Source organism: Bos grunniens, chromosome X (assembly GCF_055505025.1).
Source record: "Bos grunniens cultivar Pamir isolate PY7600 chromosome X, Bosgru_T2T1.0, whole genome shotgun sequence".
In the NCBI taxonomy this organism is placed as follows: Eukaryota; Metazoa; Chordata; class Mammalia; order Artiodactyla; family Bovidae; genus Bos; species Bos grunniens.
Genome location: NC_141194.1, coordinates 31,462,928 through 31,482,929, shown reverse-complemented (window position 1 = coordinate 31,482,929; position 20,002 = coordinate 31,462,928). Strand labels below are relative to the sequence as shown.

The window sequence follows — 20,002 nt, the reverse complement described above, 5'->3', positions numbered from 1 at the left end:
TCCAATGGAAGAAAATGAGATGTGGTAGAATATTTTATTAGTCTGTTGCTGAGAAATCAATTTTAGTGCAAAGTCTGCTTACATTTGTCCAAATGATTTAAGAAAACAAGATTTGCAGAAATAAATGGAAATGTAAGCAATCATATGATATATGTAAAGTGATTATAATCAGATTTAAAATAATTTTGGAATATATTTTTCCCATACCTATTTGCTAATAATATATTTGACATTTTCTGTGTTGTTTTCATTTTTTAACTTATTTTAAAAAAAAAGGTCTCCTAAGGGAAACTTTTTTTTTAACTTCAATTATTTTGAGGTAAAGGTACAAAGGTAACAAGACAAATATTAAATGAATTAAAATTAATTTTTGCTAACACTTGGTACCCCAAAGGTGTCTGAACAAAATGCTATTGATGTCAATTATAAACAAAGTTCTTTCCAGTTGTCATTGTTATACTACTGTATTCATTTCTAGGTGTAAGTAGTTTATGAAAATCAGTGTGTGTATGTGCTTCGTCACTCATTCGTGTCTGACTCTCTGTGACTCCATGGACTGTAGCCTACCAGGCTCCCCTGTCCCTATAAAGCTATTTCCAAACAAGGTTATTTTTTTAAGAATATGTTTATAAGAATATAAAAATCAAATGTCACAAATGTTTTTGTTAGGCATGTCACCTTTTTCCAGTACCTGCCTGCATTCTGAGGCATAAATTCTGTGTTTGAATTATTTTTGCTTTAATTGCCATGTTGGCATTAAAAAATTCGATGATCTTCCTAGGAAATAAATTCATTTTCTCCTTCTAATGGGCCTCATGACTATATTTGGTAAAAAATAAAGGCAAGCAAATATGATAGCTGATGGTTGGGTTAACAAGTTAAAGAATATATAGAAGATGCAAAAAACAAAAAATATAGTTGTTTAGATACATGTTTGCGGGGCAGTTTAACTGATGAGTTTGACAACAGCATATTCATATTACATAAAATTATATGATCTAAAAATATCCTTATACTGTTATATAATTTCCCCCTGGTAACTGCATTATCACTTTTTCATTTTTATAAACTGATATAAAATCTATACTTTTACATGGTCTCTACTTTAAATGGCCTTGGTTCATAATCAAATATAAAGCAGACCTTAACTCAGATTATCTGATAGTAGTATACACTGAATTACTCAAAAAATAGAACCCACCTGCCAATGCAGGAGACTTAAGAGATGCAAGTTTGATCCCTGGGTTGGCAAGATCCCCTGGAGAAGGAAATGGCAACCCACTCCAATATTCTTGCCTGGGAAATCCCATGGACAGAGAAGCCTGGTGGGCTATAGTCCATGGGGCTGCAAAGATTCAGACACGACTGAATGACTAAACTAAAAAAATAAGTTAAAATTTAGAAATTAAGTAATGATGTTTTTAAATTGAAATGATATGCAGGGTTAAAGGGCTTACCAGGCGACTCAGCAGTAAAGAATCTGTCTACAAGGCAGAAGATGCAGGAGATGCCACAGATTCAATCCCTGGGTCCAGAAGATCCTCTGGAGGAGGCTATAAGCAACCCAGTCCAGTATTCTTGCCTTGGAGAATCCCATGGACAGAGGAGCCTGTCAGGCTACAGTTCATAGCGTCACGCAGAGTCACACACTACTGAAGCAACTGAACACAATGCACGGGTTAAAATGATCCTATGATTAGTGATAACATAGTTTTCTAGATTATTGCCCTCATAGCTCAAAATTTTGGAAGCATGAAGAAAAATCATGATCTATACTAGGTCTTTAATAAATATTAATTGGCCGATTAAATTCTATTTAGCAAAGCAAAATTAAGGCAGTAATTGAGATAACGACATTGGTAATTTCAGTCAGAAAATAACACTTCTGAAGGAAAATTCTAATTTCTGTACAATGCAAAGAGCAGTAAGGGATGGGGGTGTGATTTGAGACATTCCTCATTGGATGACTATATTGACCAAATTTTAAGCTTCTCATGTGTTCTGTTAATGACTATTTGGTGTAAGTGATACATAATTAATTTCAGATTTGAGCTATAAATAGAGCATAGATAGTTCTACTTTGCTCCATTCAATCAAACAATTTACATAATTACTAAAAAGTACACTCAAAGATTCTAACTTATCATTTTGTTATTGCTTAGTGTTTATTTTAAGCAATTGTGCAAGTTGTGAGTTAAGCCAGACATGCAGTAAGTGCTTGGAGTACCTCTCTAGGTATATTTCAGAGGAACCCCCAATCCTAAACTGCAGCTGCTCCACCAACATAGAACCAAATGCTAGAGTATACTGATGTGGTTCATGAAGTTGAAAGACACACTGAAGTTTCTCTAAACCAGATTTCTCAACAGTTACCTCAGTAAAGCTCTTAAATTTGCAAGTTAAGAATTTCCTTTCTCAAGTGTGACTATGGAGTGTAATAAAATTCATAACCATATAAAACACATCCTTGTTTTTATTTATAGAAAGGAAAAAGAGAGCTGAATCATGGTACTTCATTTATGATCCCATGTAAATATCTATTTCTTTAACCATATATCTTGTCCTTAAAAATTAAGATAAAGGCAGATCATTCTTATATGATGTTATAACTATATCCAAGTAATACTAATGTATATACATTAAATGTTTGATTCCCCATGATAGCAACACCTAACATATATTCATAATTTAAAATACGTATGGAGATAAGCATAAATATAGCTATTATATTTTAAAGAAAGCATTCCATAACTATATATGTGTGTGTACACACACATAGGAAACTGAATTTTTAAATAAAATAATTTATCATCAGATTAGAGCATGTTTAAAGTATCTAAAATGATTTTGGAACTCTCTTACCTTCAGAATGAAACTCTAAGACTTGCAAAAAAAGATTCCTCAATGCTTATAGTTTACATCAGTTTTGACCCCAAATGGTATATTTCCAAACATATTTCCAAATCAGTTTTGGCCATTTCTAAGTATCTACTGAAAGCATGAAGTTTTAGTTCCGCTTAAGAAATGCAAAAGAAAAAGTATCTGTTAGTCCTGAAGGCATTTGCCAAATCAATTTAAGAAAGGCGCTGAGAAACAGAGTGAGGTAGTGTCTCAAAATGGTTAAAAATACAGAGATTATTACCATGATGCCAATATTGAAGAAACTGCTTTCATTTGATGTTGCAAAGTTGTGCTAAAAATCAATTGTATGTCCTGAAAACACTGTTTCTCATAACACATGTTTAGTTTTGCAGGGTTAAATAGAAGTTATGATCAATTAGAAGATAATTTTCATTTTGGCTGCATCTTATCAAATGCCAAGTGTTATAAGCAGAATATTATAATACAGTTGCTATTAAATATTTTAAGTTTTAATATCAACTATATTATGAATTTTTAAGTAGAATGATGTATACTTGAATAATATGCAGGAATTCAGTAAGAGATTCTTATTCATTCATTTGCGACCTTTTTTTAAATCAAAAGTTTGCATAAATTATTTGTATACATAAAAGCTATACATGAACATTTTTCTCTTAAGTGTATCAGTTCTTTTAGAAGACTATAAAGGATCTTCACGCTCAGAATGGACTCAAAATGGAGGCTACAGTGATACTAAAAGGGAGAATGTTATATAAAATGTTAATTTCTGGGATTTTGACATGGAATTTTGATATAACTGATTTATCTATTTAACTGTTTCTTTTAATTAACATTGAATTTATTGCTCCTGTATCAAAATCAGTTGATCAGATAAGTATGGGGGATAGTGTTATAGTGTTGAATGGTGGAGAGCTCTTCATCTTGTTGGAGAAATTTTTCACAGATAGAATCTTTATGAAGTTTATTGTCACTATATAAGATTAGTATCATAGCCCTAGTCTGTATAAATTATTCACATCCTAGAACTTTAATGAGAGTAAGTGGGAGATGAAATTGGGTACCTAGTGATCTACTTATGTTTCCTGTAATTGTGATATTCTGAGAAGGGGAATTTCCAGATTTTTATTTATTTAAATTAAAACAATATACAATATGGACCCTCTTTAATGTTTATTTTTATATTAATTTAAATACAAAATGATATAAACTAATTAAAATTTTAGAAAATTTTAGCTATTAAATATCAAGTATATTGCTATCATATCAGTAATATAGATTATTAATAAACACAGGTTTCAAATATTTTATTTTGAACAGCTTTTTAACTCATTTGCATAACTTTAGAGCAAAAGCTTTTCATTGTTTGAATGAGATTATGGGACTTCAGGACAGTCTAGAACAGTTTTATGCCTAAAAATATGCTTACTTCATTTTTATCTGTTTAGCATTAGACTTCATTTTTAATTCTTTTTGTAAAATAATGTTCTTGCATCAAATATTTAGTCTCCTTTTCAGTCAGATATAACAAAAAAAGACCCTGGTTTTGATAAATTATTTTCCTTTATTAATATTGAAATACTAAATTGAATTGACATTACCAAAATGTTGCATCAAAACATTCATTTAAAAACTTAAAATGGTTTTACTACAATTTCCAGAGGAGATCCTATAATTATCTAATAGGGTTAGTAATGTTTTCTACATTAAATTGTGCTTCACTTTCAATTTCTAATTGTAGTTTTCTATGTGTTAATTAAGAGCCTGAAGACAATCACATTAAGGAAATGTTTAAATAAAAGTAGTAATTATTAGTATATTAGACTAAAAGAACATTTCAAAGCCATCATCCCATGAGTGTTAGATTATAGTGTTTAAGGTAAAACCTAATAGTAAGTCTGCTAAGTATCATAATTACACAGACAAGGGCTCCTCTTATCCATAATATTAAGTATGGAACTGTATTTTTAGTATTTTGGTTTATAGTTCATTAAATACTTTAAAATGAATGATGTCATTTGAATTTGGGCAAAACTTTGTCAGATGGGTAAGGGCAAGCATTAGGTCAGTTTGACTCACCTCAAAGGCAAACCTCTCATTATCTTTTCACATCACTGTGAAGTATTTTCAGAGGCAATAACTATTCTAATTGTATATTTTAATGGAAAGTGATTTTGTAGCTGCTCTGTATATCAATGGGGCATGGAAATGGTACTGTTTGCAGCGGTCCAGCCCCTCCATCATGAATGAGTAGCTTTCCACGGTTGTACTCATTTCCTCTTCTCTTATTCTTTCCTGAGTTCTGGGCAGCTTGATTTATGTTTCCTGTTTTTCCACGTTACACTTGGGATAATGGTCTACACAGAGTTCACAGTCAATAAATGTTGTTAATTGACAGGCACATTTTTCTTTGTTTAACTTTAATCTCCAAAGGAAGAGACTCAGTTCCTGGTATGTGTGTCTCTGTGTGTCTCTGTGTGTCTGTGAGTGTAGTGTGTGAAGGGAGGAAATTAAAGAGGTCACTGTTGTGGAAAATTAGTTACAAAAACAAATACGAGTAGAGATCTGACTTTTTTCTTCTGAAAAAAGGAAAATTAGGGTAAAACCTAATAGTCTGCTAAATATCATAATTACACAGACAAGGGCTCCTCTTATCCATAATATTAAGTATGGAACTGTATTTTTAGTATTTTGGTTTATAGTTCATTAAATACTTTAAAATGTAAATACTTTAAATACTTTTACCTTATTTTTCAGTGCTGTTTAGAAAAAGAAAAAAATGAAAAAAGTTATATTTGTAAATTTATATATTAGAGTTATTAGGGGCATGAATTTTATGCACAACCTATTTTTTAAAGCTATTATTTTTTAAAACAAGATGATGTGGCAGTTGTATAAAAGTTAGCGTCATCAGAAAACACCCTAGAATTAGTCTATAATACCCAGACCTTATTTTCATGGACTCTGATTAAGTTTCAATTACATTTTAGGCTGTTATATTAAATGCCAAATGGATTTGTAATGACCCTCACTTAATATGCAACAAAAACAGGAGACTATTAGCAACTTTACTTTAAGTTTTCACTCCAAATATTCTTCTAACTCAAGAGCTCTGAAAACACAGGTTTTGTATTATTCTACCCTGGCTTCATGGCTAATGATGAATATACTTGATGAGGAATACTTCACTTTAAGTGGCAGTTTTGAAGTACTTGCATGGAAGGTGGTGCACAATTAAAATTATTCTAACAGTCTGTTATGCACTGTATACAAGTAATAAAATTAATGGATGCACTTCAAGTAATGATCCATTTCCTCTGGGTGCAATATATTTATTCATAGACTATTTCAGGGGTTGTTTAGAATATGAAATGTGAATGGATTATGATCCATTATCCCTGAGATTCTAATGTGCTACTATGAAATGGTTTCCATAAGTATTGTTCATAACGCCTGGTGAGTTAATGTTTGTGTTCTTAAGTAGCTAAGAAAAAATTAAAAAAAACCAGATGCTCAAACAGTTGATACTTAAAACTTTGCAGGTATCTGCACTTATAAACTTTCTTGAAACTGAAAATTTTTCAGTTAAGAAGCATAATTCTATGAAATGCACATAAAAAATATAAAATTATTCACATGGGAGTATTTGCTGGGGAAACAGTACCTTTATTTATTCTGAAAAGTTTTAAGGGACTTTTTCATAATCTCATTACTACTAGTAGATAATAGATGGCCAATTAATTCATGAAGTTGAAGTAATAACGTTTCCAATTTTAGTTGATCCCTCCTCCAAGGGATCAAATTCGAAGGAAAAGAGAATGCCTGGGTCTCTGTATTTGGCTTTTCGCATCTGCAACTATTGCTCCCCTAGTGTTTGTATTTGTATGAAGTAGGCTATTGATTTGGTGTTGGGCAATTTCACAGGTAGTGTGTTTATTTTGTACCTACTCTAAGCTGAGAATTCTATCAGATACTTCCAGTGGAGACATTTTTCTTAGGAGATTTTATAGTTTAGAAAGACAGGATATACTGTAGTTGAGCAGGAAGCATATTCGTGTATGAATTAATACTGTATTTCCATATAAAGCCTTAATAATAAAATGTCTGATTATCTGCAGTCAAAATCATATCTTATTCAGTGACATGTAGAAATTTCTGTTTTTAACTTTTGGCATGGCTATACTTTGTAACTTGAATTTCAAATGATTATAAATTTATGACCGATTATTCCAAGATTCCCTAATAAGCTCTTATGTATTCATTGCTGATTGATATGATTTCTTATAAAATGTATAAATATACTTTATTCCATATTAGTGCCATATTTTATAAAATTACTACTATCTTTAAAAAATATTTATTATTTTTCACAAATGATCTTTTTTAATCATTAAAAACTCCTCCTGTCCCTAATTTCACCATTTGAAAGATATGATCTCTTTTCCTTATTTCCTATAGGTTCTTTTTTCATTTCTTTATATTAACATTGACTAATATTTATTGGTTGCCTGGTATATGTCATGTTTGGTGTAACGATTCACACATGTTAACTCAGAACCCTGATAGGTGTTCTATGAAGTCAGTTGTATTTTTTTTTATTTTTATTTTATATTGGAGTATAGTTGATTAACAGTGTTGTGTTACTTTCAGGTACACAGCAGAGTGATTCGGTTGTATATATACATGTGTCTATTTTTTTTCCAGATTCTTTTCCCATTTAGAGTACTACAGAGTATTGAGCAGAGTTCCCTGTGCTATACAGTAGGTCCTTGTCCGTTAACTATTTTATATATAGTAGTGTGTACATGTCAATCCTCATTCCATGGATGAAAAAAGTAAAGTCCAATATGAGTACTTAGCAGAACCAAGTTCACTCATTTAGTAAAGGGAGAGGTCAGATTTGAACTCAGGTGTGCCTAATACCAGAGCTCTTACTGTGAACTTTTGCCTGCCTTTACCATTTATCCTCGTAAGAGATCCTTCTTGTACATGTTGTTATACTTTCATTCCCTTTATTCAGTTATAAAAGTCAGTATGCTTATTAGTGGAGAGTACTGTAGATTTCAAAGTGGAATGGTACTCAATTCACTTTTCCCATTTATATTAATTTCTTTTGAAGCAATGTTTAGCATTTGGACATATTTTAGGCATGACATTGAACTGATAATTTCAGGTAATGATCAAGGACTCATTAAATTCTATCTCTGGATTTTATTAGGTGCCATGGAACTTACTGATACTGCATTATAATTTGATTTGTATTTTGCTGATTAAATTAACATCTATTATTCATATGAAAATTAATTTATTATTTTTTTCCAATTGCTTAGGGGTTTTCATATGGTTGACCTCAGGAACATTGAGATAATATTTTCTGTATTCCCTTATCATTTGGACTAATGCTAAATAAATTCACTGCAGCATCATTCCATCAGTACTTTTAATTTACTTTAGCACCTCTTGTTTGTCTATCATGGACTTGAAATACCAAGGACTCCCTTCTTCTAAGTGCTTATTCACATTTAATATATGCTGAAAATATTTCTCCTAAACATCTGCTCCTTTAGATCCATGGCACATTTTTGAGTCGTTTTCTAACATAATTTACAGTTTCTACCCTGTGTATTTTTAAATTACTCCATTTCATTTTCCAGCAATATTATCAGCACTTTATCATAGTATTTTTTCTCAAAATGAGTGCCTATATGACCGGACATTTGGATTCTTCTCTTATACTTTGCAACAAACATGATTTTATAACTATAGTTTCTTAGTGGCATCCCTCGGAACATATTTTGGTATAATTCTTGGTCACTGCTCAAAACCAAATTATCCCAAGCAGAATATCCCATGAAACATCCAGATGTCTCAATGTCTCAATAAAACCAGTTGCTTCCTTAACTATTACAAGGGTATTAGAGGAATAGTTTGCTCCTGCAAACCACAGGCTGCCTTTTTTAGCTGTATATGTGGAAATGATATTTGTGGTTTGTTTTCTGCAGTGTCATCTTGAATAGTGTCCAACTCTGAAATTAGCGAAACTAGAGCTGTGTTTCAAATGAATTGAGAGATGTGGTTTGGCAGCATAGCATAATTACAACAAAATATAAATCAGAGTATCTGAGCAGAGAAAAGTAGAAGAGAATAAAATAATATAGTTGTTGACTTCAAATCCATGTTTTTTATTCTTTATAAAGAGTGAAAGGGGAGGCATGTACAAGTTAGCAGAACTTCAGGCCTCATATTTGCTAGAGATGGTCTTCAGACTTCTTAATAACTTACTGGTCTTTTAACTGAATCATATTATCAGAAAGTTGTATAAAATGGACATTCATAAAAGAAGATTCTCCTGGACAAGTTGGTCTTCACTAGATCACAATAGCCCCTTAAATACTTTAATCTAGAGGAAGACTCTTACACTGAGCTTATGATCTCTTTTGAGTCTGTGAATATATGTGGAAATAGGAAACATTTGAGTATTCAGTATTTCAGAAATATTAGGAAGTTATCAGTGCTATCATAGCTATGTTTTAATGTCCATATTATATTTAATATTTTTCTTTAGTGTAATTTATTAAAGAAGTTGCTATGTAAACACATTGTGTGTGTAAGAACATTTACATGTTGTGAACTCTACAGAATTAATAATGTGATATTGCTGTACTCTCGTTAGTATGACATTAGTTACATATCACACTTTGAAAAAAAATTAAATGAGATGAAATTTGCTAAAAGACAACATATTCCGTAAGACATAGTAGGTTTTCTGGAAGGCTAAAGTTGATAATGATATGGTTATGTTTCCATTTTGCCCTTGATAGACTTTTTTCTGCTTGAGTATTTCTGTAGCTCGTTTTCAAATATTCAGATCAACCTCCACATTTGTAAATGATGTGTAAATAATTCAAAAATCTTCTTTATAATTAGAAAGATTTTTTTTCCTAATGCTTGTTTTCTTTCTTTGGACTCATGTTCAGTCTGCTTCTTTCTGGCTTTGTATAGCATAAACAGATAATTAAATTGATTTTTTTTAATACATGTTCACTTTTTACAAAATAGAAGTAGAGTCATGGATGTAGAAAGCAAACTTCTGGAAGAGGAGAGGGATAATTTGGGAGATTGGAACTGACATATATACACTACTGTATATAAAATAGATAACTAATAAGAACCTGCTGTGTAGTGCAGGGAACTCTACTTAATACTTTATAATGGCCTGTGTGGGAAAAGAATCTATGAGCGGATACATGAATATGTATAACTGATTCAGTTTGCTGTATACCTGAAACTAACACATCACTATAAATCAACTAGATGGCCAATAACATTTTTTAAAAAGAAATTGGAAATTTACAATTTTATGCCCATATTTTAATTAAAGACATGTATGACACAGTGATCAATAAAGGGATTTTAAACAAAAAATCCAAATAATAACAATTCAACTAATTGTAAATCTTTTTAAAAAGTGAAAATATGTTACTTTTTAGACGTGTAGTTTAATAATATACACGATATTTAGCGTTTATTTGGAAATATCCAAAAAGTTATTTGACTGCAATCTTCCATCCCCCCATCATAACTTTGTGCATTTTTTGTTTTTATTTAAATGTATTCTACTCTACTATATCTTATGTATCCTTAGCTAGTACTTTGTTGTATTCATGTTCTTTGATAAAATGCAACTCCAGCAATTTGCAATCAACAATCAGAAATCATATTGATACTTCAGCTTCTTCAATAAATAAATGATTTATTTGAAATCATTCAGATGATGAATAGTTTTAAACTTGAGTCAACATTGGTTTTCAGATAATGTCTTTCAGTTTGTGGCTTCAGTGGATATATATATTTGTTAAATCTGTCTTTCTAGAGGGTGTTAATGCTGACAGTATCAAACAAGCCTCAGAACAACTGAACAGCCGGTGGATCGAGTTCTGCCAATTGCTAAGTGAGAGACTTAACTGGCTGGAGTATCAGAACAACATCATCACTTTCTATAATCAGCTACAACAATTGGAGCAGATGACAACTACTGCAGAAAACTGGTTGAAAACTCAACCCACTACCCCATCAGAGCCAACAGCAGTTAAAAGCCAGTTAAAAAATTGTAAGGTAAGAATCTTTGCTCCTATTTGGAGCATCATAAATAGGACTTTCTTAGAAATTTCCAGAAGAATAGAAGAGTACTTAATGATAAAATTTTCTTCTTATGGGTTTAGTGAAACACAGTAAAGATTAAAATAAAAGTGAAGAAAATCATTTTAAACAGGTAACATATGGATACCTGAGTCCTGCAAGCTTAGTTATACATAATTAAGTGATTTTGTCAGATTGCAGAATGATGAGGCAGTATTGGAATGTGGGAACCACATGTATCCTATGGAAAGTGGAAAATAATTTGGAGCTCTTTCTTTTAACAGTTAAGAGGAAAACCCAGTCATATGTTCAAAATGTGGAATCCACACAAACACACAAGCAGCTGATATCCTATATAATCAGATATATGAGGAAAATCTTTTTAAATGGCAGTTATTAAATTTGGAAAACAAGAGGAAGGTCATTTACAAAAATACTTTTTATATGTGCTTGGAATATAGAGGAATCTCAAGGGATAGTACAGTAACCTAGCATCAGAGCTGTTATTATTCTTAAAATAGAAGGAATCAGGGAGAGAGAAGTTACAGAAAGCCTGAAGATGAATTAGATGTCCATTGTAAAGACAGCTTTCAGAGCCAGTCCAAGTGCTAACACAGGAATGGAGCCAGAAAAATAGACACTCTGTTTTACTCTCTTTCTTGCCTCCAGAATCTGAACAGGACTCCCCATCAACTAAAATTAATCAGAAGTCAGAGGACAAAAAGCGGTAGTCTATAACTGTCATTCTCCTGGGCTACACGAGAAGGTTGGCTGTGTATCTAGTAGGGTAAACAAGATACAACACACACAAAAGGGCTGCGAAAGAGACTAATAGAGTATTCTGCATGTGTAAGAAAACAAGAGATATATCAGTAGAAACAACGTGAACTTTTTGCATAAGTAGTTACTACAAAATGTTAGTTTGCATAGTTAAAAACTTTTCATGGGAAGTTGCTTACAGGATAGATGAAAAGGTTTCCAGGAGGAACTTTAAGGGTAGACTGAGATGACTGGGTTTAATGTTAAAAGCAGTAAATGAGGGTTAATCTGCATACTTTGGAAATAATGGTTTAAATAATGGGAAACTGAAGATGGAGAGATGACATGGTTGGTTTGGAGGCTATTGAACCCAGAGTGATGGGAAATTCAAAGTTATTTTGAAGGGGAAGTCAGATGAAGGATTTGATGATGATTCTTCACATGATGAAACTACAGCTTTACTAGGAAGTAAATAAATTTAGCAAATACATTTGTGGATAAAGAATACCATATAGTGAGGCATTTATTTTATTAGTGTAATATGTAAGTATAGGGAATTTCTTTTCCCTATAATTCTAGATACATTTTGCTATTAAAGAATAGAATCCATGACTTTGTTCTGTGAATTAGTGGAATATTTCACCTATATCATTTCTTGCAATAAAAAAATCTGATGATACTTATTTAACCTGTTTCTTGAGATTCAAATATAAATATTAATTACATCTTCAAACTGCATTCATCCATAAAATACATATTCAGTGTCTCTAATGTGGCCAAGAATGATATTAAGTGTTTTAACTGATTCGGGCTGCCATAACAAATACCGTAGACTGGGTGGCTTAAACAAAGAAATTTATTTTCTCACAGTTCTAGAGGCTGAAAATCCTAGATGAATGTCTGGCAAGGTTCAAATTCTGGTGAGAACTCTGTTTCTGGCTTGCAGACAGCTGCCTTCTCGCCACGTTCTCACCTGGTCTTCTCTTGGCACATGTGCATGGAAGGAGAAAGATCTCTCTCTCCTTGTAAGGCCACTGGTCCTGTCAGATAAAAACTCTGTGTTTAAGACCTTATTTAACCTTAATTACTTACTAAAAACCTCATATCCAATTATAGCCACCTTGTGAGGTTAGAGTTTCAGCATGTAAATTTGGGGGAGCATCATCCAGTCCACAGATTCTCCCTGTACCCCCTATTTAGGTCCTTGTCACATACCACGAGCCCCCAAAGTCCAGAAGTCATAACTCATTCCACCATCAACTCTAAAGTCCAAAATCTCTTCATCATTTAAATCAGATATGGATGAGACTCAACATATCCCGAGATAAAATGCCCCTCCAGCTGTGGACCATTAAAACCAGGACAACATATGTATTTTCAAAATATGATGGTGGGACAGGCATAGGGAAAGGCATTCCCATTCCCAAAGGAGTAAAAATAGGGAAGAAAGAAGGGATGATAGATCCTGCTGCTGCTGCTAAGTCACTTCATTCGTGTCTGACTCTGTGTGACCCCATAGACGGCAGCCGCCAGGCTCCGCCGTCCCTGGGATTCTCCAGGCAAGAACACTGAAGTGGGTTGCCATTTCCTTCTCCAATGCATGAAAGTGAAAAGTGAACGTGAAGTTGCTCAGTTGTGTCTGACCCTCAGCGACCCCATGGACTGCAGCCTACCAGGCTCCTCCATCCATGGGATTTTCCAGGCAAGAGTACTGGAGTGGGGTGCCATTGCCTTCTCGATAGATCCTAATCAAGTCCAAAATTTAGCAAGGCCGATTCCATTGGATTTAAGGTTTGAGAATAATCTTCTCTGGCTTGATGCCCTTCCTTCCAATCCTGCTGGGGTGATAGTTCTACTTTAGGACCTACTGGAGTGGCAGGCACTTAAGTTTTGGGAAGGTCAGCATGAGCATTCATTGATCCTACCCTCATAACATTGTCGTAGAGTAAATGAGAAGACATTAAGTAAATGATTAAATAAACAGATATAAAATTACCACTGGGACAAACGTTTTAAACAGAGTTCTGGGAGAATATCTAACATGGAAAACCTGACCTTGATAGAGCCACTGAGGGCAGCTTTCTTGAGGCAGGTACATTTGAGTTGAAATTAGGAGAACAGCAGGGAAGGAGGCTTCAGACAGAATAAACATGGTGGGAGGGAGCAATAATGACCAAAGAACTGAAATAAGGCCGATGTGAATACTGAGCATAAAAAGGCAAAAATGCAAGCATATGGTGGCTCAGACGGTAAAGAATCTGCCTGCAATGCAGGAGGCTGGGGTTCGATCCCTGAGTCAAACCAGGGGTCGAAAGGAAATGGCAACCCACTCCAGTATTCTTGCTTGGAGAATCTCATGGACAGAAGAGCCTGGCTTAACAGCTAACACTTTCAATTTTCACATAGGAGACAAAGCAATGATTCTTAGGGCACACTAGGGCCTTGGTCTCTTTCTGAGGAGAGAATGGAGATCACCGGGAGCTATTCTCTCAGGGTTAGAGAAATCATCCTAAGTGAAATTAATTCTTTTTTTTTTTCTGCATTCAGTCACAAAATTCCAAATTCTGATTATACGATTCCATCCCTTTTATTACCCTTACTCTTTCTCTCTTCCCCACTGGTTTCCAGTAATTTGAGGTATCACCTTAGGTAGACTGTTTAGCAGGACAGCCCAAGATCATTCACACAACAGGTAAAATTGTACTATTTCGTTGTGATTAGTGATAGGTAAATAGATTAGCCCTTCCTATTTGTCAGTGTAGTCTGTTATTTGGAGATGTTTTTTAGGAGTAGGGTGCAGATTTAACTCTGAATCTAATATTTACCAGAACTGTTCTTGATATGTTGAGGGTTAGGGAGCACTTTAGGAATTGGAAGAAATCCATGAACATTTTCATGAGAAAAATACACGTTTTTCCAGGGTAAACATACAATTTTAAAGGATAAACAAACTCAGAGAACATGCCTTACTATGGAGGACCAACCATGCTCAGGCCTTTTTATGGAAATGAGTAATTGTTATCATTGTTAGCATCTTTTAAATGTTAAATATTTGAGGTCAGAATGATATTTCCTTTAATTTACTCTCAGAACTTTAAGGTCCCAGCTGAACATTTGCCCAAATGTTTTATTAGTTTCAAAGTCCCCTTTGTTTTGCAGAATATACTTTGCTATACTGTAGGCTCCTTATATAGCCCCCTAAACAGGGAGAATGATGGCCTTCCATCTGGCCAAATGTAAATCGGGTTATTAAATGTTTCGCAGCAGATGTCAATGGTACCATTTGCAAGTCTAGCGTACAAAGTGAATGTCTGTAATTCTATGATCCAAACCACAGAGTATTACCTTTTGCCTCTTTCTTATTCTTTGTCTATGAATATACACCTACCTTTTCGCACTTGATCAAGAGGCTTTATATTTGAATGGGAGAGATGGGGGTCATCTCCTCATTTATTTAAATGTCTTTCATTTTCACCTACCAGAATTTGATAGAGATTAACCTACCTGAATCAACTCATACTGATATAACCACATACCAAAATTTCTGTGAAAGTTATCTTTATATCTTCTCAAAATAGATAAAATTATCTATGTGATAAATTTATCTCATTTATTCCTAGGACAAATGTTACTTTCTCTAAAAGAGTATGCATGCATCCAAATATTTATATATATATATATATAAAGTTATACATATATATATATATATATAACTTTAATTTCCAGGAAGATGAGATTTATATTTAGTTCATAAATACTATAATTCTATAAATTTTCCCTTCTAATTGGCTTGTGTTTCCCTAATAGCTCAGTTGGTAAAGAATCTGCCTGCAATGCAGGAGACCTCGGTTTGATCCCTGGGTCAGGAAGATCTGCTGGAGAAGGAAAAGTCTACCCAATCCAGTATTCTCTCCTGGAGAATTCCATGGACTGTATAGTCCACGGGGTCGCAAAGAGTCAGACACAACTGAGTGACTTTCATTTTCAGTTGGCTTGTGATCCAATTTTTGAATTTTAATTATCCTGTTTTTTATATTTTGAATGGTAAATGATCCTTAAGTACTATTTCTAGAGGTAGCATAGTTATGATTTCTAAGTGAACAATCATGGTAACAATACTTTAAAAAAGAACATATTGTGATTTCTTTGAGTTCAAATTATATATATATCAGATACTTATGAACTGCAACTTCATTGGAGACTAAAGAGTTTGAAAACATTTATATCAAGAACAGCACTATTCCGAAGAAATCGAATGCAGGCCACAAATGTGAACTACATGTGTAATTTTAAATGCTCTAGAAATGACATTGAAATAGGAAAAAAATAGGTAAGTCAGTGAATTTCAATAATATATTTACCCTGATATATCAAAATACCATTTTAAGATTTAATAATTATTTAAATCTATGTGAGTTTGTACTTCATACCAACTCTGAAATCTGGTGTATGTTTTACAATGACTGCTAAGTCGCTTCAGTTGTGTCCGACTCTGTGTGACCCCAGAGACAGCAGCGCACCAGGCTCCCCCGTCCCTGGGATTCTCCAGGCAAGAACACTGGAGTGGCTTGCCATTTCCTTCTCCAATGCATGAAAGTGAAAAGGGAAAGTGAAGTCGCTCAGGTTGTCTACTTGAAAGTTATACAGTCATGTCCGACTCCTAGCGACCCCATGGACTGCAGCCTACCAGGCTCCTCGGTCCATGGGATTTTCCAGGCAAGAGTACTGGAGTGGGGTGCCATTGCCTTCTCCTTTACAATGACAACACATCTAAATTTGGACTAACTACTTTTCAGATGCTCAGTAGTCACAGTTGACTAGAGACTACTACACTGGATAGCCTGGCAGAGTGTCCATGTGACTTGATCAAACAAATCAGAATAGTCTTGAGGGTGAAAAGGAGTGTTATTAACAATTATGCCAGGACAACAAGAGTAAAACAGAGCAAAGAGTCCCTCTAATTAAAATGATAGCAATTGCCTATTCAAGTCAGAATAAGTAAGACCATACAAAACTTAGATAATTATAAACACAAGTATGTGGGTGTATATATGTATTAGTATGTAAATTACAATTATATGTGTACATATATGATTATATATATTCTACATACATGTATTTAATCTATATAACATTAATATATATGCATATATATGGCTTAATTTAGTGTATATGTGGACATATATAGATATGTATGTATATATATAATTTATATTCTACACAAATGAATTTAGAGAAGAAAATTATTCATTGGATAAGCTTAGAATTTGAAGCAAAGGTGCACAGTTTTGAGATGAGTGTTGTAAAGGAACATCTGTGTTTGATTTATGAAAAAGATGTAAGGTCATTCATAGTACTTTTCAACTGTATCCATCCATACCTGATGATGATCTAAATGATGGCATTTTGAAATTTAAAAATTGTTGTTTACGATGGTACCTGTTGAGTGAAGAGCCAAGGTATTCTCAAATTGATGACGTGTGCTGGAGGCTTGCTTGAGCCATCTTGGCTGTTTGTTATCAATTTTTTGATAAGGGCCTTTAACTAAGCTTGCATCACTGCCTTTAAATACTTTACTTTGCAAAACTGTAATGTATGCAAAGTAACAGTGTTATTTAATACTCTAAATTATGGTACAGGATGAAGTCAACCGGCTGTCAGCTCTTCAGCCTCAAATCGAGAGATTAAAAATTCAAAGCATAGCCCTGAAAGAGAAAGGACAAGGGCCAATGTTCCTGGATGCCGACTTTGTGGCCTTTACAAATCATTTTAACCAAGTCTTTGCTGATATGCAGGCCAGAGAGAAAGAGCTACAGACAAGTAAGTAAAAATACTTACCATGACTGACTTGATATTTTTCTAATTAGTTACTTATTATGAAAGAGTAAGTACTGACATGAAAGAATGATTTCCATCAAAGAAACCATGCTCCCTACAAACTGTAGTAACAAGTAATGAAATGCTATTGTAGGAAAATAGATATGTTAGATTTCCATTTCTCTCCCTCCATTATAATTTCATGACTATGAGAAACAAATAAAGCATATGTTGTATATAGGCATAACTTCTCCTTGGCAAGTTGCAAATTTTACAGTCCAATGTTTGGAACATGGAAGGAAATAAAAGATCAGTTGAAGCCCTGTTAGTAGGTTTTCATCAAATCCAGTTTGCTTCATGTACAAGAATATCTAGCTAGGTGTCTTGCTAATACTTCTGTCAATTTATATGAAGATATTATAGCTGTAGCATACATGTGGCAACTGAAACTCAGCCAAGGACAAATTATTCTTTGGGCTGCATTTTACTATTGGATCATTCTAACTATACCGTATCTTCTTTTTTCTCGTTTACTGGTAAAATACAACATAAGAGTGGAGCAGTTATGCAAATACCTACCATATGACTAGCAAATTTTTCAGGATGTCTCTTTTGTCTTTCACCAATTTGCTCTTAGGATATTAATACACAGTCCAAATACCCCTACTCATCAGCCTACTTTTGAAGACAAAATTTCCTTTGACAAGCAGGTTTTTGAGCACTTTTAAGTATCAGCGAAAGGGTTTTTGAGTCACCATATACATATATGCATATGTATATATATGTACACACAAAGGAGTATAGAGTAAAACTAGATTTCAAAGCATTAAGATAAAAATATTTTTTAAAAGTTATACTTAAAGTTGTTATGAGAAGCACAAGTGAATATATTTGTTTTCGACTGAGACTTTAAATTTGTTGGAACACATGCATTTTTAATTGCTTTCCTTTGTAAATATGCAACAAATTTACCACACAATAACATTTCTAGAATCAGTATAGTGTAATATATGGGCTTTCCTCACTTTCTAATGTTTTTTCCCTTTTATTTCCTGGTGAGATCATGTATTGAAAGATTAATTTTTTTTTTTTTCCTTCAAAGTCATTTTTTGATGAGGAGTTTATTTTACTGATAGGGAGTGAAGGAATACAACTTTACAATCATGTCAGCTCCCTCTAGTGGATTTCAGTGTACTTGTTGCTGGGCTTCTCTAAAATCAATTGGGGAAAGGAATGAATGTCCTAAATTTTCAAACATTGATCTATTTAAGAATAATGCATTTCCATTATCACAAAATCCATAAACCTCCCTTAAAATCAAGTACATGTTGATGGTTATACTGTAACTGGTTGGCAAAGGAGCGTATCCACTGAAATTTATTTTAATTTATATAAACTTATTAAGGTTTAACATTTTTCCTGTTTTTTTTTAAAGGTATTCAAACTGTTGATGTGTGGTAACATATTGGATTATGATACTATAATATAAATACATAATAATATATACTTCTATCTATACAGCTATCAATATATTCATCTATATTATCATATCTTCCCTTTATCTTTCATATATATGGTGATAGTTTATAAAAAACTGCCAAATATTTTCACTCCATTTTTGTCTAAATAAAATATTCCCCTTTCCACTGTAGTAATCAAAATATCTCTAGCACTGTGATACAATCATTTGGAAAACTTGTTTCGATTCCTTAATAATAATTAATTAAATATGGATTATATATATTAATTATATGCCATTTATATTTATACAAAACTTATATGTAGTATATGTATTTAATATTATAAATTGTGTATGCAATTTATAGTTGCATATATCATGTTATACATAGATTATATAATTTATATACATATTTTATGTAATTTATATATATGTATTATGTACACATATAAAAATGGTGAGTAAAAAATTCACCATGTCAAGTCATATTACAGTTAACTTTGTTAACTAATAATTATTTTCAAGGAATTTGCCATATGTATGTTTTCCCTAAACTGACTCCAGGGAGTAAATCTCATTACTTGTATCACTACATGGTGCTTTGAACATATTAAGTATTCAGTGAATAAGAGCTACCACAAAGACCTGGAAATCTGTCTTGACTTTCATCCCCTCTTTCCTTTTCTTCACTAGTGTTCTCACAGTTAAACAGAAACTTGACTTTTTAAGTGTACTTTGAATGGTGAAAATTGGTGTGAGGAATTGGTGGTTGGTACCTGGCAAAAATGATATGAAAAATAATACTAAAAGTTAAATGTACTCTATATTGATAGCAATTTTTAGTCTACAAACAAAAATCTTATAAACCATCATTCTTAGTCCTTAGAGGCAACCCTTTGAGAATATGATTATTATTCCCATGTCACAAGTGACCCATTAGAGCTCAAA

General features: G+C 33.0%; 1 protein-coding gene across 21 annotated transcripts in view; it reads left to right on the top strand.

Annotated features, from left to right (window-relative positions):
• The window catches only part of DMD (dystrophin), a 2,667,987-nt gene that overhangs the window by 1,177,830 nt on the left and 1,470,155 nt on the right, over positions 1 to 20,002 (top strand). For all 21 annotated transcript variants that reach the window (XM_086387503.1, XM_086387509.1, XM_086387510.1 and 18 more), the window contains 2 exons: positions 10,754 to 10,995; positions 17,418 to 17,598. In XM_086387503.1, coding sequence (XP_086243629.1) covers positions 10,754 to 10,995; positions 17,418 to 17,598 — 423 coding nt within the window. The remainder of the gene's footprint in view (positions 1 to 10,753; positions 10,996 to 17,417; positions 17,599 to 20,002) is intronic.